At 44.2% G+C, this 24585-nt stretch overlaps 2 protein-coding genes and 2 pseudogenes across 4 annotated transcripts in view; 1 reads left to right on the forward strand and 3 right to left on the reverse strand.

Annotated features, from left to right (window-relative positions):
• Window positions 1-2364: 2364 nt before the first annotated feature.
• LOC118420340 lies at window positions 2365-7273 on the reverse strand (annotated as a pseudogene).
• Window positions 7274-7483: 210 nt separating this feature from the next.
• On the reverse strand, window positions 7484-8641 carry LOC118420342 (annotated as a pseudogene).
• A 5779-nt stretch (window positions 8642-14420) lies between these two features.
• Window positions 14421-20907, forward strand: LOC118419270. Its single transcript, XM_035825617.1, has 2 exons — window positions 14421-14542; window positions 17124-20907. Exon 2 carries the CDS (start codon window positions 17138-17140, stop codon window positions 19676-19678), a length of 2541 nt encoding a protein of 846 aa, XP_035681510.1. The 5' UTR covers window positions 14421-14542; window positions 17124-17137; the 3' UTR covers window positions 19679-20907.
• LOC118419271 (malignant fibrous histiocytoma-amplified sequence 1 homolog) overlaps window positions 20782-24585 on the reverse strand; it is a 9668-nt gene continuing 5864 nt past the window's right edge. For all 3 annotated transcript variants that reach the window (XM_035825618.1, XM_035825619.1, XM_035825620.1), the window contains exon 3: window positions 20782-22171. In XM_035825618.1, the coding sequence (XP_035681511.1) occupies window positions 21647-22171 (525 nt within the window). In that variant the 3' untranslated portion in view covers window positions 20782-21646. The remainder of the gene's footprint in view (window positions 22172-24585) is intronic.

Below are 24585 nucleotides of genomic sequence, written 5' to 3' on the forward strand. Positions count from 1 at the left end.
TCACTAAGAGTGAAAGTGTGGATAAGTCCATTTGCATACGATGGGCAGACGTTTTCTTTTAGATGTCTACAGCACCGTCTCTAAATAATTTCATTATGAGATCTCACTGAGAGGAAACGATATAAAGAAATTACTCATTACAACCAAAAACGTTACCTCGGCCTTCGTTTCAATAAAAGACCATACGTCCATCAAACCCGGTATTCAAGAAAAGAGCTACACTGTTTATCCACAATTGCTTTGTCTGGTAGAGAATCAACTGGAATACAATGATGTACATGTACAAACCCACTGACAACCATGCTAATAGATGTAGACTGTAGCCTTCAGAAAACAGGTGTAGCTCCCTAGACCTTTTAACAGTGGACAAAAAGTGCATTTTCATGACTCGTGTTGTTACAATACAGTACTTACCCACAACGCTCTCTACTGGTCCCTGCAACGCCAGCGTTGAGAAGACCATAACCAAGACCACATACGCCTGTAGCAGCAGCATCCCTCCACAAACACTTACAGACGCAAAACGTTGAATCTGGACATTTTGAGCCCCTCTAAACGGTGCAACACGTTTGGACGACCTTAGTGGCGTGTTGTGGTTTTTGTCTCGGGCCCTTGGGCAGATGACGCGGGTAGTCGTACTGGTTTAACGCACGCCCGGCGAAACGTGTCCGACTAAGTGGCCCAAGGCAGTAACCGCTCGGCACTTCTCGGTATTGTTCAGGGCGATGAGACTAGAGTACATAATGCGGGACTGAATCATAATACCTGTAGTCATGAAGGCAACCTTGGTTTGCTCAATGCCAAAAACCCGGTCTAATGTGTACATAGTGTAATAATCCGGCTCAGTCTTAGTGTTTTATGTTTTGCAATTTGCACATTTAGTTCATCTTTTTGAAGGCGAATCTTTTCATCTTTTTGGACCTTCACTACTACTAGTATACTTCATGTACTTCTAGTACAACAGTAACTAGGGCCACTTTTGTCGATTGGAGATTCCCAATGTATTGCTACTCATCTGGCTATTTTATGGCTCTAAAGCCCGTTGTAGCCAAACTTTCCGGAGAGAGGTGACTACGAAGTGTGCATGTCCTTCGACGGTATTGTTCAGAGTGATCAAACTAAAGTACATAATACGGGACTGCATCACAATACATGTCATTATGTACCCAACCATGGTGTTGCTCAAGGTCACAAACCTGTAGCGTGTAAGAATCCGGCTCAGTCTGAGTGTTTTTGTAACATCTAGTTCATCTTTCTGGAGGCGAATCGTTACTCTCACTACTAACGTTACAACGCGCCTTCTACTCCTAAGGTAGCTACGGCTACCATTATCATTCATTGGAGATTCTCACTGCATTGCTACTCATCTGTCTATCTTATGACTCTAAAGCCTCTAAACTTTTAGGTACCTATCACGAGCAGAGAGAAGTGACGACGAGGTGACCTCTAACGTTTTACCTGTCCATCCCAGAACACAGTATTTATCCGTGACTCCCGGGGCCAATGTTGGTAAATAATAATAGTGTGGCAAAACGAAATCTTGAACGCCTTTTTTTTTTAATTCTGACGTGAACTCAAAACAGAAACTGTCTTGTAAAGTAAACTAGACAAATAACCGTCCTAGACCGTATGAATTGGAAAGTGAAGTTTGCCCAGTCGGCGTAGAAATGGGCGCGATTATCTGAACTGTCTGTCGGGGTGCGTCGACTGCAGTTCCGCTGACCTCCACTGGACGATACCTAAAAGACGGCCTCAATCGCCAATCAAATCAAATCTTTTCAATGATTCATGACTGTAAAGTTGAACATACTCGTTTTCCGTACTTTCCGTAGTTCCGTACTCTCGTGTATCCTGTTATAATTTCAACCGGTTCGATGTCAGTCTACTCTTTGTGATTCTTAACCATGTAAATCTCCGTTGGCAAAATATTGTGTTCTGCTCTCTTAAGTCCGCTACGACAACGCGTCTTTGTATTTTCGGATCATGTCTTCATCCTTTAAAATCCTTCTCCCCCCGGACGCATGGAGACTAATCCACATAGGCTCTTTGTCGTTCTCGGTTGCGGTTCTGTGTTTCTTCTGCCCCTAACAGCGTTTACATTGGGTCTATACGGTATAATCCTGTGGCGATAGACGGAGGCGCTGACTGGCCTCATGACGTATAGCAGCTGTGATAACTCTTCGGAGGTATCGGGACATTCGGCACCCGGACGGGTCGGGCCCTAGCTGGTAAGGATGTTTCGGCACCAGGTCCGGGACGTCTAGGGTTATGGTCAGTATTACGGTTAGGGTAAAGGTTAGAGTTAGAATTAGGGTTAGGGTTGAGTTAGAATCAGTCCAAACTCATTGTGTTTGACCATTCGTTTATTGAACTTCTTTGACTGCTAGTGATTGTAAATGATGGTGCACATGGAATCCTACTTAGCTACATTTGTACCAAGACTTATGCTCTCTACCGTAAAAATCAAATTCCACATCTGAACTGAAGTACAGAAACAAGGAGGTTGAAAGACCCCTCCCCCTGACAGAACGAAGTCAATGTGAGTATTCAGGTGGTCTCGTTCTCAGGTTTTCACCAGTACCCATAAGCGTTTCGGTGAGACCATCATGCTCTCTCACCTTGTACCCACTTTGACTTCTCCTCTGCTGACATGCCGGACTGACACATTACGAAACAAGCGTGGACTTTTTCAATCTGATCTAACATCTTTCATTAATTTTTCATCTTACCCTTTGGGCAGTCACCTACAACTAGCACGTGTGCCATTCTAAAGGAACGTTACAGACGAGCATTTTTGACTACGGATATCAGATAAACGTTGAACAAAAAACATCTATCAGACTAAAGTGAAAGATACAGGTATAGGAAAAGACCAGATTTAAGGTTAACATTTCTCATTGTTAAAAAAGAGGAACTTTCATCGATCATTGAAAAACGAGGGAGTATAATTTCAGTTACGTTTGGGACAGCATCCTGCTTATCGCTGCAATGCTACAATGCGGCCAGGAGTGGCAGAGTTCGTTGCACCTTGATAAAGGCAGCCGGAATTGACTGCTTGTGCAGAGTGACCTTAACTTAGCATGAAAGTTACTATGTGTTGGTAAATGACAATATGAAAAAATAAACGTAACCTACCCAACACTGAAAAATAATTGGGACTAAAATTTCGGCAAGGACTGAACCAGTCCACTGTTGCTTCTGGGACGTGACGTTGGAGACACGTGACCTAGAAACAGGTGCCAGATAACCTGTGTCGCCCCCCGTCTCAGGTCAACGGTGGACGATGAGCTACAGAAGACGGGTCCATTCCACGGACAAGACTGACGGAATCATTACTATTTTTCAGTGTTGGTTTAGGTAGTGTTCTTTTATAAAACATTAACTTGCATAGCGATTTGCTTTCTCGTCTTAACTAAGGAAACAGTTCATCTGTTCTATCCAGAGAATTTCTGCAGCCAGTCGCGAACTTCCTCAGGTTTGTATCCGTCCGGGCCCGGGTCGCCCTGGTAGACACACACGCCGTCCAGCACGATGTACAACCTGTGGACGACAATAATAAGCAATGTAAGATCTCAAACATCAGTCAAATATTTTGCAAAAATGAATTTGTAAACCTCTGCTTTTCCTTATTGGAAACTAATCGCTAATTCTGTCGGAGCGTTTTCTGCCTTCCTTTGGGACTTAACCCTTGTCATACTGAAAATTGTTTTTTGCATATCTAATCCCCTAAGCTGGTTAATTAATCATATCAGTAAAACTTGGTCGATTCTGTGCTACTGCTGTAGATTTACCTCACCAAACAATGCGGTTTGCGCTGAGGTATGCATATGCCGCATTTAGGTGAGAAATGCCCCAACCCCATAAAGATACTGGACCCACACACAGAAATCATGCATGTTTTTCCCGTATACAGTGGACGCTAGTTAATTGCACGTCGGATAAACGCACACTTCGGTCAATTGCACGGATTCCTAAATCCGGTGGTGCCGGTGCGGCCCAACTGGATAACTTCGCATTATCGCACACGCCTGTTAATTGCACGGCATTCGCTGGCAAATTGGGTGTGCAATTAAGCGACTTTCACTGTATATACAGGCTCAGCAGGACAAGGATTTTAATATCCATGCCAAGACTGCGGCAACAATTTTGGACGTCCGGACCAGGGCCAAACCATCATGCAAGTCTCACCAGTCAGACCATCTCCGCCACTAGGTTAGGGCCAACTTTGGACCCAGGCTAGCGAGAACAAACTTGCACACACACTAAGACAAACAGGCCGAAAAATAACTTTCACGGAGCTAAGGGTAACGGTTGCATGGCAGAAATCCTTGATATCAAAATTTCCCAGTCTATAGCGTGTAAATGTGAAGAATCACAAATCCATGAAGGCGCATTTGTGTCACTTATCCTCAATAACTTTGTCCAATTTCTACATGCAAGTTATGTAAACTATAATGTAGCTAATTAATTCTAAGGATCAATAAAAAAAACAGCACCTCTGTCTAAGCAGACATATTTTTGGAGTTAAAAATGGTATTCAGTACTGTTTATTCTGTTCTAGTACAGATACTGGTTGGTACAGGTACAATGTACACAGTCCTACGTGTGCTTAGCGCAGGTTGCTGAATCATGGTGTGCCATTGGTATTTGCCTATCAGCCATACCCTCAGTATTAACTGGCACGTCCCATTTTAATCACATAGTTTGCTTGAGACAGAACTAAGTGCTCTAGAATAGAACACATGGTGCTCACTCGTGTGTCAGCATCGCGCACGTTCAAACCAATAAATAGATGTATGGATCTTTTTTTTTATTTATTGGTACACATATAAGACAAGACACAGTGGTAAATGCACTCTAGCAAAGCTAATATTAACATTACCACTAGGACATTTGAAAATAAAATAAACAAAGGACAAAACAATGTGAGATCAAATTAAATAGTAGTACAGCAGTGGGGTGGCGGATCCAACAAATAAATATATATATATACATACAAGATTTTAAAGGAAAATATTCAATCAGTTTGAAAACGGTTGGTCTGGAGTATGTATGTCTGTGTAAGTTGCATAATATGGGTATTTGTTTCTGTTGGTAAAGTGGGTGAACCCCTGAGTAAAAGTTGAGTTAAGACTGGGTCAGACGTAGTTTTCAAATCAAGGGTTAAAAGGTCTTGAAGATTGCAGAGAAGGGTTTTTCTAAGTTGGTTGTAGTTAGGGCAGTACAATAAATAGTGGACAACGCTTTCACATCGGGAGCCACAGCCACAGATGTATGGATTTCTTTAAATGCATTGTATTTAATGTATCCCTACAGCAAACGGTGATGTGTGCTTCTGAGGAGAGCCAAAATCACATTACTATACGAGACAGTCAAATGTCATAAGATCGCCACATACTTAAAGTCATTCTGAACAATCAGAAAACTCCCGTTAAACCTGTGCGGTTAAGACGATAAATTTTAGACCTACTGCCAAGGGCCTGGTCAATGTCGTCGCGCGGTTGACTTGAGGCACACTGAGGGCATCCGTCGGGACGTCGTGCTTTTGTCGTAAGAAATTCAACCTTCGTTCTACTGAAATTGTTGTCGTTGCTCCTTGTCAGCTGTTGGCTCTGTCATAGCCTCCTTGAAATTCTGCGACATGAAATTCATAAGACGACTGTGCCGTGCCGTAACTCTTGGGGCATGCCGTTTTGCGGAAAGTGCGACCAAAATTGAAATTGGATTGCCGTTAATCTCCAAGCAGTACTAAACACGCAAAGGTACAAAACGATCTTTATCTTTGGTCTTTATCTTTGCCAAATCTTCTCTACGCTGTCGCAGTGAAATCGCTGTTTCCAGCCGAGAGGGGGACGCAACTCACCTGTCGGGCATTGCGGCGTAGGCGCGCACGGCGGCGTTGTCCATGGTGTCCACCAGGATGGGACAGGGGATGTCGTGCAGGGCCAGCATCTCCGCCGCCGCCAGTCTGTCCTCCAGACGCCGGTGCTGCCGGATGTCCATGTTCCTGCTCATGACCCAGCCGTCCGTGGGGTGCGCCTCGGCCACGTACACCACCACGAAGTCGGCCACGGCGGCGAAGTCAGACATGATCCGCTTGACCATGTCCAACTTCGCCCGGAACGGTTGTCAGGTGTTGCTGCCGAAGCTGATGACCAGAGGGCGGGCGGCGCGGGCGAACTGGAGCAGCCGGCAGGAGCTCCCGTCAAGCCTGACCAGGGAGGAGTCGGCGGCCTTGCCTCCCGCGGTCACTTCAGCCTCCAGGTTTAACATCTGCGCGGCCATCCTTCCTTTCCATGAAGCAAAACTTGTCAGCTCGTAGAGAAGTTGTTGGTACTCCTCGGGCGTTTCAAATTCGAAGACTCCTGGAGCCACTTTCTTTGAGCCTTTCTCCATTCGAGACAAAATTTGTCGTCCGAGAGGCGGGAAGAGACATGCCGCCCTGACCAAGACACACATTACGAGGAAAAACGGTGTTGCTAGGACATAACGCAGCAGAAACCACACTGCCCCCGACGCTCTTTTCAGGTAGACGGGGGCCATTTCACGGTGCCAGGTAATGACTGACAAAGGTGAACCCACCCTTTGGTTTAAATATTGTCGGGGTTATTTACATGTCTACAGGTACAATGTACAAAGTCCTACGTGTATTTAGCGCATATTGCTGAATCACGCTGTCATTGGTGTTTGCCAATCAGACATATATATCCTCACTAAGTACCAATTGGCACGTCAAGTGACCGCGTCCGACGAAATATTCCATTTCTAATCTCTTAGTTTTCTTGAGAGAGAACCATGTGCTCTAAAAAGAACACAAGCTTAAGGTTTTCTCTCGTATGTCAGCATCGCGAACGTTCAAGCCAAAAACTGGGTTTAAGGATCTCTGTGACTGCATGATTGTATCTAACGTATCCCCTACAGAAAGCGATAACGTACGCGTGCAGCTCTGAGGAGAGCCAAGATCACATTACTGTAGGAACAGTTTTAAGTCACCACATACTTAAATTCATTCTGAACAATCAAATACACTCCCGTTAAACCTCTGCGGTTAAGATGATAAATTTTATAACTACTGTTAAGGGCCTGGTCAGCGTCGTCGCACGATTGACTTGAGGCACACTGAGAGCATTCGTCAGGTGCTTTCGTCGGGCAAAGTTCAGCTTGCTTTGTACGGAAATTGTTGCCGTTGCTCCTTGTCTGCGATTGGTTCTGTCATAGCCTCCTTCAAAATTCTGCGACATGAAATTCGTAAGACAGCCTACTACGATGATCATGGTCGTGCTGTAACTCTTATGTCTTGTTTTCGGCATTGGAATATGAATGAATGAAGACATTTATTGTACAGTTTTGCCCGACCGAGCTAAGTACAGGTCACAACAGGTCAAGATATATACATATAAAAGTATCACAAATCTAGTCTAACACAAAAGTTCGGCTTCTTCTCGCTTCTTGGTAATGGTGAAAATATGAAGCATGGTGTAAAAGTATGATTCAAAGACAATCAAAGACGCAAAGGTACAAAACTTCGATCTTTATCTTTGGTCTTTATCTTTGCCAAATCTTTGGTAGCTCAGCAGTCGCAGAGCGATCACAGTTTCCAGCCAAGAGGGGGACGCAAACTCACCTGTCGGGCATTGCGGCGTAGGCGCGCACGGCGGCGTTGTCCATGGTGTCCACCAGGATGGGACAGGGGATGTCGTGCAGGGCCAGCACCTCCGCCGCCGCCAGTCTGTCCTCCAGACGCCGGTGCTGCCGGATGTCCATGCCTCCCCTCATGACCCAGCCGTCCGTGGGGTGCGCCTCGGCCACATACACCATCACGAAGTCGGCCACGGCGGCGAAGTCAGACATGATCCGCTTGACCATGTCCAACTTCGCCCGGAACGGTTGTCAGGTGTTGCTGCCGAAGCTGATGACCAGAGGGCGGGCGGCCCGGGCGAACTGGAGCAGCCGGCAGGAGCTCCCGTCAAGCCTGACCAGGGAGGAGTCGGCCGCTTTGCCTCCCGCGATCACTTCAGCCTCCAGGTTTAACATCTGCGCGGCCATCCTTCCTTTCCATGAAGCAAAACTTGTCAGCTCGTAGAGAAGTTGTTGGTACTGGTCGGGCGTTCTGTAGACTCCTGGAGCGACCTTCTTTGAGGCTTTCTCCATTCGAGACAAAATCTGTCGTCTGAGAGGCGGGAAGAGCCATGCTGTCCTGACCAAGGCAGTCAGGACGAAGAAAAGGGGAGCTGCTAGGACGTTAAGTAGCAAAAACCTGACGACCCCCGACGCTCTTTTCATGTAGACGGAGGCCATTTTTGCGGTGACAAAAGTTGCGGGGTCATTTACATGTCAACGTCCGCACGGTCATAGTACGGTAACGGTCAGTAATGTGTCATCTCCAAGCAGATCCTACGGTGGCATAAGATTGTATCAAAAACTGCCAGAGGAGTAAAGCCGGCTTAAAGATGCGTATGCGGTGTCCGTCTGACTCCCTTTGGCCGGCTGTACTTTCTTTGCCAGCTTTGATAAGAGTTATGGCACCGTAGGATCTGCTTGGAGATTAGGAAATGTGCACATCAGTGGTATCCAGGGGCTGGAAGAAACAAGCCCCTACCAGACTCTACGTGTCGCTGGCTGGAAAACAGTAGATATTGGGCAAAAATACAGATAACACACGGCTGCATACTCTCCAAGAAGAGGTTAGGCTGTGGTTGTTTTTTCAAACTTTTTTTTAGTCGTTCTTATCGGGCTTTCTATTTTGTATTGTATCTTGTATTGTCAAAACATAACGTTTGGCTGGCGGACTTCATGTTCAAGAAACAATTCAAAGTAGAAAGCCCGATGAAAATGACTAAAAAAACAAAGAAAAACAACAACAGTCGAAGCCTAACCTCTGCCTGGAGAGTAACGGTTATACACCATAGGGTACTGTAACTCCTCTAGTGTGTTATCTGTACATTTTCCCAGTTTCTACTATTTTCGACCTCCTGACACAAAATTCTTGTTTGCTGGGCAAACAAAAACCCCGTATTGTGTCTTTTGAGCTAGTTCATCGCGTCAGCAATTGCATCATGTATTTAGCGCATGTTGTCAAAAAGTATGATGCAAAAGACAACTTAACACTCAAAAGTGCACAACTTCGTTCTTTATCGATATTTTTAAACAACCTGATGCTAACTTTTAAGTCATCATGTGACATAGGCTAGGTAGCGCGGTTTGACGGTTTGTCCGTCGTTCGACTTTTTAACCATACATACTATTACGTCTTCAACCATGCATACTATTAGTCTTCAACCATGCATACTGTTACGTCTTTAATCATGCATACTATTACGTCTGCAACACATCTTTGAGCCTATCTTATCAGTAACACATTAACATGAGCATTTTTCCACTGAGACCAGGACGCTGGTAGTGTGCACTGAGGAGACAAACAACTGAAGTTACATCTAAATACGACCAAGGAGGTTGAAAGAGGGTCTTTTTTTTTTACCTCCTTGATACGACCAGCTTCGGTTGGATTTGTTGATGAACAGAAGGGTGCCCGATTCTAAAATCGACAGAGGTTCGTGCGTAAAATCTACCCTATCATATATAATACCCCCCTCACATTATATACGATCTTCGGACGTACTTCGCGATCGCAGGAAGGTCGGCTGATTTTAAGATCTTAAGATGGTCTTGCGTATTTTTCGCCCCAAATCTGTCCCCCTCACATATAAGCGAGCCTCGTGTGATCGACGGTAAATAAATCTATGATAATGAACCTCCCATGACCTCTTGCACGCGGACAAGGGAACACAAAACGTTCCTCTAAAAAGGCAAGAGATCAATAAATGTTACTTATTTAGTTGTCGGAATCTTTTTAACCAATAAATGGAATGCGCGGGCATAATAGAAATGACACAAGATAGGAAAGTGTGTCACAAAGCCAGCCTACATACTGCCACAGGAGCCACAATGTTAGAATTACCCTCTCATTCCCAGAAATTCAATATTTGTAAACAATCAGAAGTCGGGTGAACGTCGCCCGAACGTCGCCCGACTAACGGGCGTTCGCCATCCGATTTGCGCTCGATGATTAATAACTATGTCTGTGCTCGCCTATCGGTCTTCAATCGTTGGATTGACGCAAGACTATTGACCGATACCCTTGCGAGGTATGCACGATTTGCACGCACGATCTGCGACTCGGTAAAGAGCTCTGCTATCTCGGAGATCTCCTGCGACTTGTCGCTTATGTTAAGAACATGTTTCGTTGCACCGCGACCGTCGTAAGACTCCTGAAAATTGCCGGCGATCCCTAAAATTCGCAAGATGATCGTGAGAACACCGGACGTCTTACTCACGAAAATATCATTTAGAGCTCGTAAACTAGTCTTCCGATCGAATCGCGCCTAATGTGAGGGGGGTATAATGGCGTTTAGTGACTTCGGCCATACCCAAAAAATCGTGCGATGATTGAGACAACATCGGACGTTTTACTGTCGGGAATATCTAGCGTCCACCAGGCCTTCCTACGGGGGTACGGGATCGCAGAATTCGGGAAAAAGTCGGGATATTGGCCAGGGGAGTCAATACACGCTTTAGATTCCTGGCTGCGCGGCCGACCAACTCCTGTGATAGCAAAACTCCCCTGACAATCTATTCTCCCTATAATAGCCAGTGTAGTCAGTCTAGTATAGAGACTAGGCAATATCATTCAGAGCTCACAGACTCGTCTAACCTGGTACCCGAACCTATCATAGCTGCCCGTCTCTTTTATTCCATCTCTTAAATCCTATTTGCTATAGGAGACGAAGAGTCAGCAGCTACAGTAAATAGGTTTGGATGTCTGGCTAAAACTAGTCGGACGGCCGATCGATTTCCGCGCTATGTGACTGTGGCTTTACGCTATGTTGCGGCTGCGATTTTATCTTCTTTACTTCCACTAGAATGGCTGCCGGCTTTCTTAATGGAGAGGCATTAGTGTGCAATCCCTGTCTGTTCTATTCTTACGCTCCTTTCTTTTACACAATTAACCCCCCTTTGTTATTGGGTTTCAATCTCTCTCCCACACCCACCTGTAGAGTCTGTCACCAGGGTTTAGCTATCATTGCTTTGGGTGGCACAAATAAGGCGCCATACAGTACGTTAGATTCTACCCGTCCACTCTTTGATTGATGCAAGATTTTCTAAAGGTCTTTCAGCAATTATTCAAAAACACATAACGAGAAAAATTATGATTGAAAGGTAATCCAAAATTGTTGCTATATATTGCAAGAAGTACTGGAACGCTGAAATAGTTCTTAGGCATGGATTCTGTTATAACAATAAACAGATCGTTTGAAATATTTGGACGGAATATATCTGGTTTTTCGACGGATTGGGCCTTAAGGTAGCATTTACGAGTGAATAGTTTACTGAAAGGTATCCAGGGTCCATTATATACACGTTTCTGGGATTAACAACAACAAAATGGCGGTGGTCCCTGTGTAAACTGCACGCTTGTTTAAATCTTGAATGCTCGAATAAATAAATCCGAAGCTCGTCGTTGAAAACCTCTACTAGTACTAGCGGCACTGTCCGATGTCTTCCGTTTTTTCGCCGTGTCATCGTTGGGGTAAGATTCAATCCTGATCTTAAAGTAGGAGGCCACTGGCAGCAAGGTGTTCTCGTCTGTGTAAACAATCACTCCGCTGGTTGATTTTTCTCCCGCGTCCTTTACAAACTTTTCCGTCATGTCGTCGGGAACTTCAAAAGAGTCTTCCCCCACAAATGTGAACCCCGGGTCCAGCACTCCGAACCGTAGCAGCCCGGTCAGCTTGACTTCCCGACCGATAAATTCCCTGTCAAACATCTCCCTCTTATCCAGTATGTTATCATCGATCTCCTGCAAACATTCCGTCGCCATTGAAAGGTCGGCTTCTCCCAGGCGTTTTCCCAAGCCCGGTATAAACGTCGGGATCTCCTCGGCAGTCGGGGCGACGTCCCCCCGAGGCTGTTGGAGGTTGTCCTCCTCTGAATCGAACGCGTCTTCTGTCAAACGGCGTTTGGGCGTGTTCGACTCCGCCTCGTCGTCGGTTGTGTCGTTATCGGGTCCCTCCCAAGTCAACTCGACCTCTTCAGATGTGACGCTCCGAATACGCACTCTTCTCTCCATATTTTATTTCCTCACGGCCCGCTCATATCATGCGAACTAGGTGACATCTCAAGCGGCCGCCGTCCGTAATGTAATAAACACAGCTGAGATAATAGCGGCTCGTGTTACCAGGGAGCGTTAACGTTATTACAGAAAAGCATCACCCCAGGCGGTTATTTCTCGCATGCGCAGTGCCAGTGGTTTCCTTAGCCTGGGTGCCGGACTGCCTCCTAGGTTCACACTGGCCGTACTGTACGCGTAGGCAGTGGCTAACGGCTACTATCCACGCAGAGGTTATTAGGCTCCGGCTAGTTGTTTTACGTTTTAGGCGTTGGTATCGGACGGTCTATTTTGTACCGTTTTCTTTATGCCTCGCGACCGATACAAAGCCCGATAAAAACGCCTAAAAACGTTTTAAAAAAGACAGCCAAAGCCCAACCTCAGCTTAGAGAGCAGCTTAAGGCCCTGCCTCTTGAACTTTAAACCGTGAGTTCGATTCCGAATAGTTTTCTCACCTGAGAACCACGCTGCCGTCAAGGGTTGCAGTCCTAGGGAAAGGACATTAAGCTGTAGCACTGTTTATTGTGCTTGTCGAAAAAAAACTGGCCTAAGGGCAATTTTCACTTCACAACCTGTGAATAGATTACATAGCGTCCGTCTTCTCTGTTACGACCAGTGGATGAATGGCTCTTCTGTGACTGGATCGATGTCACTTTCACTTTCACAGGTCGGCTCCTCGGCTAGCCGGCTCCAGGGCCAACATGCACCCAAAGAAATTGTACCACAGCCCTTAATTAGCCTAGGTCCCATTTCCAAATAGGGGCCCAGTCGGGCAGCTTTTGGGAGCGAAGAGAATGATATAAAAGACGTCAAAATCCACAAAATGTCAAAATAAGATTCATGGGTATAGTTTGTGTATATTGATAGATATACATTCTAATTCTTCATTTCTTAAAACATCCCGGCCGGGCCCCGGTATGGAAATAGTCCTAAGACTTAGACCCTGACGAACAGTCTGGAGTCCAGGCTATGGTTTCCCCGGAGCTGGTTCAGCATGTCACCGGGAAGGGATAGAATCGGTTACCGCAGGTCAATACCAGATGTTACCGCTGTAAGGTACACTGCATTAAGGAAATGAAGCCAGGATTAAAGTGCTTTCTCAAACGCCGACAGTGAAAATTGAAAGATTGTACGAAGCCCCCGATAATGATAGCAAAAATTGGGCAATTAAGTCCAAATCGTCCATATGCATATATGCCAACACCTAACGTTATATTCCAGACCAGATATATTTTCCATACTGACATGTACGTAACAGATATGAGAGAGATACGGGTATACAGTAGTTACGATATGTTAGCTGTAGCATCTATGATGTATACATTAGAGCAGGCTCGTTTTATCATTGCACCATATTGATCAAATTAAAGAAAGCATTAGAAGTGGCTGAACGGTGGCAGACGCTCAACAAATCGATATCCAAGTCCTCCGGGCTATCCGGCAAATTTTCACTCATTCGATCAGCGAATGCACTGGTAGGTATTGAAAAAGTGTTACGCCTTGTCTAGGTTAAGGACAGATGCATTTTATTAGCCTAAATAGAGCAGCTACTGCAAGGAGCCCCGGTATAACGTTAAATAGTGTGGTACCCAGGCAAGCATTAATTTCAAGGAGGTAATAGAATCATTTTTCAGGTATAGTTTTTGTCGTCTGTGCTATGTGTGTGTGTGTGTGTGTGTGTGTGTGTGTGTGTGTGTGTGTGTGTGTGTGTACATGTATGTGTGTGTGTTTGTGTGTGTACGCGCGCGTGTGTGTCTGCCCTTCTCATATCTGTCACTGACCATATCTCTCTCCCTCGAGTTGTCTCTCTCTCTCTTTGCCTCTCTCTGTTCCTCTCTACTCTCTTCTCTGTGTGTATGTGTGTGCCTCTGTCTCTATCTCTCTCTCTGTTCCTGTCTACTCTCTTTGTGTGTATGTCTCTCTTTCTCTCTCTGTCTCTCTCCTCTCTCGAGCGGTTTACCTAGTGTTCAGCAGCGCCTCCTGTCTGGATCAACGAGCAACGACAAACAAGTCTACAGCCAACAAGTGATGGACCCACAAAACTGTCAACAAAACGGGTTGTTGCACTGAATGCACTCTCTGACTTTTTTCTAAATATTTGACCAAAAAAAGACTATATCTTATTTTCACGTCATTTTAGGATAAAAAAACATTAATCTAAAATAAACTCATTGAAGTACACAAAAAGCTAGACAGTTCAGTTTATAACTTAACTCTCTCCCCCCCCCCTCACATTTTTGGACCAGTCTGATTCCCAAACTCCTCTCCGGGTGTAATTTTGGCGGGAAAAGTCCATATTTGGCAAGATCTTGGCAAGTTTGGAGGAAGCGACTAGACTGGCGGTCGAGGTCAAGTATCGCCAACAGGAAGACGAAGGTATGATGTCCCAAGTTTGTTTGGAATATGCTACAGAAACGTAGAGGTACATTTGTAGAAAAAGAAGATAGTGTAAATAGGCAGCTGTAAATAGCGAGGTAGCATTTTTCTTCTTGAGATAGAGCAAGGAGGTTGGGTAGATGGGAGAAGGGGGAGGGGGGCAAAGAAAGGTAACGGAATGTTACTAGTAGTAGTAGTCCCTTTTTAGTTCATGAACAACTTCGTAAGTATAAGACACCCAGCATGTGTATATCACACACTCACACAGACACACATCATTACGTTCTCACGCACGCGTGTACACACACTGACACAACATCATCTGTCTCTCTCTCACACACACACACACACACACACATCACACACACACACACAATGTGCACACACACACACACACACACACACACTTGTGTACAAATACGCAAATACGCATTGACACACACTTGTATCCACACATGCACAGACACATTTGATGTTACCTATCCCATTTTCTACCTGATGAAAATCAAGAGTTTCTTAGGAGGTAAATACACTACAGGCCTGCGCCATCTGTTATAAATTATATGATCATGATACTTTGGACCGGTTCAGATTAGATGCAGGTGAACAACACAAATTATGCCTGCACAACTGTAATTCTATCTGCACTAACCTGAACATGCAGATGAACTGCTGTGATTCCTTTAATTTTTGGCGACGCCTCAGGGGCTAGCCTACTATTATAGTGTGCGACCGTTTCACAAGAATTCCCAAAATCCCGCAGGCATGTCAGGAATTTTTCCACGCCTGCGTAGTTGCATCATCCTTTAGGGGAATAACTCGGGAATGGGTTGACGGATCTTCATAATATTTAAAAATTAGATAGCTTCAGAGATGCCTTACATAATGAAATGCTAATCATGCAAATCGAGAGCTAATTTGCATAATTAATGAGGATACACTGCATTTCATGTTAGAATACGAAAAGATATGCCATATGTAACTAAAAGGAAGAATTATACGGCTTAAGTATAATTATGTTAAGTATACTGTAAATGCAGAAATGTTTGCGGTGGATTAATGTTCGCGGTTTTCGCGGCGACCACTTTACCGCGAAATCCACAGCGAAAAGTCAATTTTCCCGCTACCGCGAAATTAAATCCCCGCGAACTTAAATGCATTTACAGTATATCTGATTGGCGAAAATTCCCAAAATTCCACAGCAGTTCATCCGCCCGTGCGTAATTGCTTCACATTTTTGAAAGCGAATAACTCGGGAAGGGGTTGATAGATCATGATGTTTTTCATATGTAGATAACTTCCGAGATGCCTTACATAAATAAGGACTATTAATGCAAACCAGGGGCTAATTTGCATAATCAATGAGCACAGTTTATTAAAGCCACACAATACTAATTTCATTATACTAGGCCACTTAAAATGTTAAACATGACATATGTAACTAGAAAAGAGAGAAATATCGATAGACATCAATTATGCAAATTGTTACCTAATTTACATAATCAATGGGAAATGTTGCATTATAGTGTTAAATGACGAAAATTCCATTCTTGCGACATTTGGCAGCAACATGTACGTTAAGTTGAACATGCAGACGTAAGACATGCAAATCAGGGTCTCATTTACATAATCTATGAGAAAATGCTACAATAGCTTTCTTTGCTATGACTTTCATATTGAGAACACATTCTTATTTAGAGAGGAGATGATCAACTGATGTCTTTTATGCAAATCAGGACCTCATTTGTATGATCAATGAGAAACATTTATAATATGTCACACGAGCTCGTAGCAAGAGATCGCCTTTCTTGTTAACAGCAATGCCCTTCAAACACCCATCACGTAAAACAATCTTCATAGTTTACATACAGCCAGGCGAAAGGATAGAATACAAACACAACACACCTAAAACAACAATCATTAATACTTATAAACAATAAAACCGTCGCCATGGCAATAGTTTTTATTGCCACATTTTTTGCAGTTGTTTTATATTTACGGTTTCCCTGGTGACATTTTTTACTTGAGTGTACATTATATGAATACGAACGTCAATCCCTATTTAATACTTTACAAATAGACAATAACTGTAAGAAATTGTCAAAACAAGACTTAAGTACTTGATGTTATGCAAGGACGATCTTGCTATTGACACATTATGTAAATATGTATTCCATGTGTTTCAAAAAGAGAGAAGAACATGTTTAGATGCAGCCATTAGAGATTGTAGCACATAGCATAGTGTCTTAGTTCCTTTTCCATTTAGACTAGTTTAAAATCATTGTGTACGTTTAGTTTTTTCCTCTGCATCCATAAGACCACATGTGGTCCTTTTGTGCATTTAGCCCTCGGGCATGAATATGCAATAAAGATTATCATATCATATATTAAAACCACTGGTTTCTATTACTGCATATATGTGACTGGCGCTAAAGTGAACATCCTGCTTTGTGCCCCTCTGAAATAAGATCACTGCAAACTTAAAGGAATTTGCAGTTTTTCAAGCCCAGAACAATTTTTCATTAGTTTACAAGAGTACAAGAAAAGCATGCATCACTCAAGTGAATATTTTTAATTGCAGAGCAAGGAGTCATCATGACAGAAGAGACCATACTCAGCAAGATTTCAGGCGACTTTCTGGAGTGCACCATCTGCCTGGAGCCGTTTAAGGGTCCGAAGGTCCTTCCGTGTCTCCACACCTTCTGTGAGGTTTGTCTGGAGAAGTTTGTCGCACAGCAAGATGCAGTGAAGGACAAGTTTCCATGTCCAACTTGTCGGACGGACACCTTACTTCCCAAAGGTGGAGTTGCAGGGCTCAAAAACAACTTCTTCGTCCAGAGCTTGAGTGACACAGTTAAGACTCACCAGAGTTTAGTTGGCAAGGAAGATGATAAAGTACAATGTAATGTCTGTGAAGAAGAAGTGGCTAGCCATGGCTGTGTCCCTTGTGAAGAGTTCTTGTGTGATGAGTGTGCCTGTGCCCACCACCGTGCCAAACGTACACGCAGCCATGAAGTCATCGGCGCAGCGGAGCTGAAAGAGCAGCTCATTGCCAAGACAGGATTGCTCAAGTCGAGATCATTGCCCATGTGTCCAAAACATCAGGATGAGAAGCTGAAGTTCTACTGTAAGGCGTGCCAGCACCCCGTCTGTCGAGATTGCATGGCACTACAGCACAAGGACCACAGCTACGGCTACCTGGCAGATGATGCGGCTGACATCCGGACGACGATAAAAGGCAAACTGGCAGCTGTCAAGCCGAAAATAGCAGAATATCAAGACAAGGCAAGCGCTGTAGCCAAGAAGAAAGCTGAAGTGGACAATAGAAGTAAGAAAGCTGAAGACGACATTGATGCAGCTGCAAATGAGGAGATTGAGTATTTGACTGGCCTTGTGAGACAGAAGCAGACTGAACTGAAGGAAAAGCTAGCCTCCATCACAGCAGCCCGCTCCAAGCAGCTCTCTGCTTCTGAAGACAGCGTTGAGAGCACCTTGGGATGTCTGTCCAGCACAGTGGACTTTGCACAGAAGGTTGCAGAACATGGCAGCGACTTTGACGTCATGAACGTGCACGCTGATGTCGCAGCAAGGCTGGACTCACTCCTGAAAGCTCCAACCCCGGTCATTCCTGACAGCATCAGTTATGTCTTATTTGATCCCAAGACAGAAAGGAACAGAAAAAGAGTTGTCCTTGGCAACATCGTCGATAAAGAAATGCTGACGGAGAAGACAGAGGAAGAGGATGAGTCACGGCCTGAGGCGACCTTTCGTTTCACCGTGGAGAACTTCAGCAAGCTTGAGAAGGAGAAGCTCAGTCCTGCTGTCTTCATCCGCAACTTACCGTGGAGAATATGTGTTAAGCCTTGGTCTGATTCCAGCAAAAAGAGCCTTGCTGTCTTCCTGAAGTGCGATGCTGACTCCAAAAGCTTGTGGTCCTGCCGTGCATCGGGCGAGCTGCGGTTGATATCTCAGAAGAATGGTGTTCAAACGTTCACAGAGAACGTTGATCAGGTTTTCTACAACAAGGGCAAAAGCTGGGGGCACAGGCAATTCATCCCGTGGCATGAAGTATGTGATCCGCAGAAGGGATACATAAAGGATGACAAGATTGTGCTGGAGGCTTACGTAAAGGCAGGCGTTCCTTGTGGGGAAAAGGAAATTGTTCTTGACAAATTGGACTTGTCTGATACAGGTGAAGATTTGAAGGAAGAGGAGGTGGCAGAAGAAGAAGAGTCACAATCCGAGGCAACCTTTCGTTTCACAGTGGAGAATTTCAGCAAGGTTGAGGGGAAGAAGATCAGTCAGACAGTCTTCATTCGCAACCTGCCGTGGAAGATATTTGCCAAGCCTCACTACATCCCCAACACCAACAATAAGACACTTGGCGTCTTCCTGCAGTGTGATGCTAGCTCCAACAGCCTTTGGTCCTGTCACGCAACAGCTGAGCTACGGCTGATACCACAGAAGAAAGTGGTACAGACGCTTAGAAAGAAGTTAGAACGCGTCTTCTACAGCAATGCGAATAACCGGGGGTTCCCTGAATTCGCAATGTGGGAAAAGGTGTGTGACCCGTGGATGGGATACATCAAGAATGACAAGATTGTGCTGGAGGCTTGGGTGAAGGTAGATGCTCCTCGTGGTATCAAGGAGATCACTCTTGGCAACATATTTGAGGAAGGAATGCAGGAGGAGCTGGAGGGAGAAGACAAGTCACGATCTGAGGCAACATTCCGTTTCATGGTGGAGAACGTCAGCAAGGTCAAGGAAAGGCAGTACAGTCATCCGTGCTTCATCCGCAACTTGCCGTGGAAAATGTATGTGGCACGTCGCGACATCCCAGATGCCCAGCTGCCAAACAACACGAGCCTTGCTGTTTTCCTGCAGTGTGATGCCGAATCCAACAGCACGTGGACATGTTTGGCCTCAGCCGAGCTGCGACTCATACCGCAGAAGAAAGGTGTAGGAATGTTTAAGATGAAGTTGCGAAAGCACGTCTTCCACGAGGGAGAAAGCTGGGGGTTCCGAGAATTCATGCCATGGCATGACGTGTGTGATCCAAATAAGGGATACATCAAGGATGACAAGATCGTGCTGGAGGCTTACGTGAAGGCAGACACTCCTCGCATTGTAGCCTGAGACTCAAAGAATTAAGCTAACCATTGTGATAGCAGTCTATCCACAGCACCCTCTGTGTGTAAGACTGGACAAACATTCCTGACTATAAGCTGTTTCACAGTTTAAACTGTGCATGCACAGTGTGATATAGTGTGGGTAATACATCCAAGTTGATGGTCCATAAGACATAAAGCACATCTAAACATATATTAAGCATGGTCTAGAGGAGAACTGTTTACCAACTAGGTGCCTTCACCTTTGACCTTATTCATTTGCAGTTCAAATTGTGAGCTGGCTTAAAACTTTGGAAGTGGATATGACCATTTCCAGGAGATGAGGGATCAGCAGTTTTTGCTGAAAAGTAGATTTATGTATTTTGTTGATTTTTAGTAAAAAGAAACAAAGCATAAACATATACTTTCAAAAGAAATAGAAAGTATCTAACTAAACAATTATCAGGATCTCGATATTTAGGAGCTGTTTTTAAATGCTTATGTGAAGGTAATGCAGAATGGTATGTTGTTTTTGCATATAACTTCTTTAAACATTCCCAAATTCTACAAATACACTAGCAGCTGTTTTCCTTCAGTTTTTACAAAAGTGTTTCGAACAAACATACTCTTACAGTTTGCCTTATGTGGCTGGAGAAGATCTCTACTATTCAAGTATCCTGTCCTTTATTAGCATATATTAACTTATTGTCTTCAATAACATTGTTACTGAGTCTTTATGATGGATGTTATTACTGCTATCTGTAAAACATTGTTGACCTTTAGGAGAAATCTATTCAGGTGAATAGAGTTTTGTTACTTTGGAGTAGTTGTCAGTTGCGCTAGATTTTGGTATTGTTTTCTAGTACTGAAATGCAACTTGCTAAAAATGAAGGAAGCACTACAGTTGCCCAAATGACTGACGTAGATTTAGGACAGTTAACTTTATTGTGTAACAGACTAACACTTATTCTTATGTTCTCGCATTTCTCTAACATTTGTATTGTTGGTATTTAAGAGCCATGTAAGAGCGTACTTTCTTCCAAAGTTGTGTATAACCTCATCATCAGTTACTCAAGTTGCAAACAAGTTCAGTCAGCAGATTGGCCAGTGAAAAGATGCTTCACAAGTGAGTGCCATTCATAGTAGTTTATTCAAAGCACATCACGCCTTTTATTACAATAACATTGTATAGAAAAAAAGCAGTCTTTGGCGATATCAAGGAATGTAACACTATATACAAGACAACATGAAATGTATGATACTGGGTCTCGATGCAAGTTTCTCAATGTCTTTTCTTCCTTAGAGAAATCTAGTGCAGTAGAATATGAAGTTACGTTACTTTCATGATATGGTATTTTCGTTAAATCCTTCAACATGCACTAAAACATTGCTTGTAAGAGGGCGCATGTTAAGATAAATCAACTTCTTTTTGAAATTTGCAACAGCGCGGTTGAAAAGCATTACTGATTTTGCTGACATTGCTTTGATATTGACATGTGAAAATCCGTTCTGTTACAACTACATCCTCCTACAAAGAGCCGAGGCCTATACAATATGGCATATGCATTGGAGAGTCTATGCTAAACCAGGTTGAGGTTTCTCATTTGGGGGCGTGGCCTCTAATCAGATAATCGGATTTGCCGAAAGTTTTAGGTGACTGGTTAACTGACAGCTGGCCACACCCACAAAAGTTAAAACGTCAGCCTGGTTTAGGCTAACGTCACATTTCCAAATCGGAGCCCGGTCGAGCTGTTTGTGGAAACGGAAAATAGAAATGTGTACACAAATAATGTCCACGATTTATAATATACTCTTTACGTCCTGTGTACTTTGGTGTCTTTTATATCGTACTTTTCCCGAATGCTGCCTGGCCGGGCCCCGATTTGGAAATGTGAGGTAGGTCTTAGCAGAGCCTCCCCAGCGAACGTATACTGTACAGGCCGTGGACGAGGCTCTGGATCTGCGCAGGAGAATGTTACAACTGAAAAGTCTGTTTCTATCCAAATATGATGCTTCTCTGTGGATAGATCTGCAGGTCGGGCAGATTGGAGACGTTCTCGAACCCAGGTGGGAACGAGATGAGCTGGTTGTCATAGAGATGTAGGCTGGCGAGCTCGGGCAGCTCGCACACTCCTGAGGGAACTGTCGTCAGACGGTTACTGCTGATCCACAGCTTCTTCAACCGCTGCAGCCCCACGATTCCCGGCGGGAGAAATTTCAGACGATTGTTGTGCAACGAGAGGACTTCCAGCCCTCTCAACTGTAAGAGCTGTTCCGGGAACTCTTCCACGACGTTCCACTGTAACTCCAGTTTCCTCAGAAGTTTTAGGCGGGAAAATTCGGCGGGAAGTTCCGACAGACGGTTGTCCGAGAGGTCAAGCTCGATCATGAGCGTCAACAGGCAGATGCCGCTGGGCAGCTGGGTGAGGCCGGCGTTGGCTAGCCCCAGTCTGCTCAGGTTGCTGAGTCGGGATATGTCCTCTGGCACCACTCCGATCTTGTTGAAACTCAGGTTCAACACCTGGAAAAACGAGAAATCGAAGATCAATTTTTATGTTTTTGTGAATTCCGTAATGTCAAAGACGTGGCAATCACAGATGTTTGTGATCCTCCCTTTCTTTGGTTGACCAACCCCAGCTATCTCGCTATCTATTACAATCAAGCTTTATTCATTAAAACGAAAAACTACAGGGAATGACTTGCGCCCCTGAATTTTGTACAGTTTGTTACAATGGGTTCATTAAAACAATCAAAAAAGTAAGATCAATTGCAATCGTTGGGGACGGCGGTTGTCCATTGACATTACTTGCAGGAATGGTGGTGTCGTCCTGCATGCAATGCTGCATTGCATGCAAACACCGCTAGGGCGGCCTTAAATTGCATGTTTCTCTGGCAAAGTTTGGGATCGCAATAACTACCCACATATCAAAATTCAAGCAAATCCATCGAAAGGTTCTTGAGTTATGATATATGTGTGACCACACACATGCACAACCAAAAACGATACCTCCCGTCGGTGATGAGCCTCATTCCCGAAGGTAAAAAAAAAGAACAGGAAAGACATTTCAAAGACCTACTAAGAGTTTATTGAACAAGTGCAGTAGAGTATGACTTGTGACTGCCAGACTGGGTGATGTCTAAGGTCTATCAGGGGTCAAGTAACGTGGTCTAAATACATATGTGGAACTCCGTGAGACATGTGGAAAAACACAAAAATGATGCTTTTTTTCTTCAATACATGCACTGAGCGGACCACTATCTGGCATCTACATCCCAACATCATACCTGGATATAAGTCAGGGGGTCGTTGTTTGAAAGACATCAACTCTGGTGTGATTAGAAATGACGATAACCCCGCGGTTTTGGTAGTGTTTGATTTTGTTTGATTGGTAGATTTTGCAACACATTTGTAACGTTAGATTTTGTACCACATTGGTAGATTTTGTACCACATTGGTAGATTTTGTACTACATTGATAGATTTTGTACTACATGTAACACTAATAGCAAGCATACCAATGGATAATGATTTGGCGCGTGGCAAGGGTATTTAATATCCAAGTCAATTAAAGGAGGTTTTGTCACCTTGCAACATGGTACTAAGGCATTTCACTCTTATCACCGACATATGAAAGGTATAATTCAATTGGATCAATAAAGCCCTCCAGCCATCAAATTATCGCATGAAACCGTGAATGTTATCAGTGAAACGCGCCTATCGGAGAACCGTGGAATTCCGATCAGATATCAGTTAGGATTGTGACGTCTTCCAGCAGGTTCTGTATTATTTCATGAGTTTTACTGTATTTGAAGCTTAATTTAAGGTGACTACGTCAGAGCACAGGTTAAGGGCCTGGGTAGTCACATTCGTCGCACGCAACCTTGAGGCATTCCTGAGATAGCGGTGATCGTATCGTACATATTCAGCTGTCTTAGTAAGTCAAGGGCTGTCTTGGATCCTGATAAGCGGACATGGTTCTTACGGTCACAGCCTGCTTGAAACCTCTACGATCAAAAGTCGGATCACGGCATACGACGGCTTTCGTGACCGCCGTTGTACGATTTTATACAATGCCTAACTTTTTCCAACACAAACGTATGCACGGATCAAAGTTTCAATGACCACTGTAGCCTCTTCTGGATCAATACAAATAAAGTTAAGCATTGTACTATGACTACTACCAACACAGATGAGTTTCCATGATAATTTGTACGATTTTTGTAGTTGTAGAATTTGCAGCTAGGCCATGAGTGATGACAGAACCGACGATCGACAAGGATTTTCAAAGGAATTTCTCCGCCTCACGACAGCTGTGTTGTACTAGACACACATGACTGTCGAGAGAATGTCTTCAAATGTCATCAATTTGCTGTATTAAAGCTGCCATGCGACAAACGAGACCGGGTCTGTAATCATCATCACTGAGCATCATTATGAACATCACTATCGTCACTGTTAACTACGGTGTTTATCTCATTGTTATGTTGATCTGCCCACATACTGAAGGCTTTTTGCCGTGAAGCCATGCGGTGAATTATGGTGTTTAGTCATTTGAAACCACGTTCTTTACATGAGCAATTTGACATGAATGTTGACGAGTACTGTGATCAGCTCCATTTGCATGAAAAACTAGAGACACGGTATAAAATGTGTCATCTTTAGGAATCAATTGAAATAACGGCAGAATTATAAAAGATTTATATACAAACCTCGAGTGTTCATAGCAGATAAAGTAGTATTCGCGAGTCATTCGCGACATTTCCAAGAATTTCCTCAGTTTGCGATCGTGCGACAAACGTACGACGAGTATGACTTGGTCCTAATACCCTCCTCACATTAGGCGAAAATCGATCGGACGACGAGTCTGCGAGCTCTAAATTACGAGGAGGCATGACCCTGCTGCCGACGAAGAATAGGCAGAGTTCCACCGCACGG

Source organism: Branchiostoma floridae, chromosome 7 (genome assembly GCF_000003815.2).
Source record: "Branchiostoma floridae strain S238N-H82 chromosome 7, Bfl_VNyyK, whole genome shotgun sequence".
NCBI lineage: Eukaryota > Metazoa > Chordata > Leptocardii > Amphioxiformes > Branchiostomatidae > Branchiostoma > Branchiostoma floridae.

Excerpts from the sequence above, each read along its gene's own strand:
- LOC118419270 (XM_035825617.1), top strand. The coding sequence starts at position 17,138 with ATGACAGAAGAGACCATACTCAGCAAGATTTCAGGCGACTTTCTGGAG.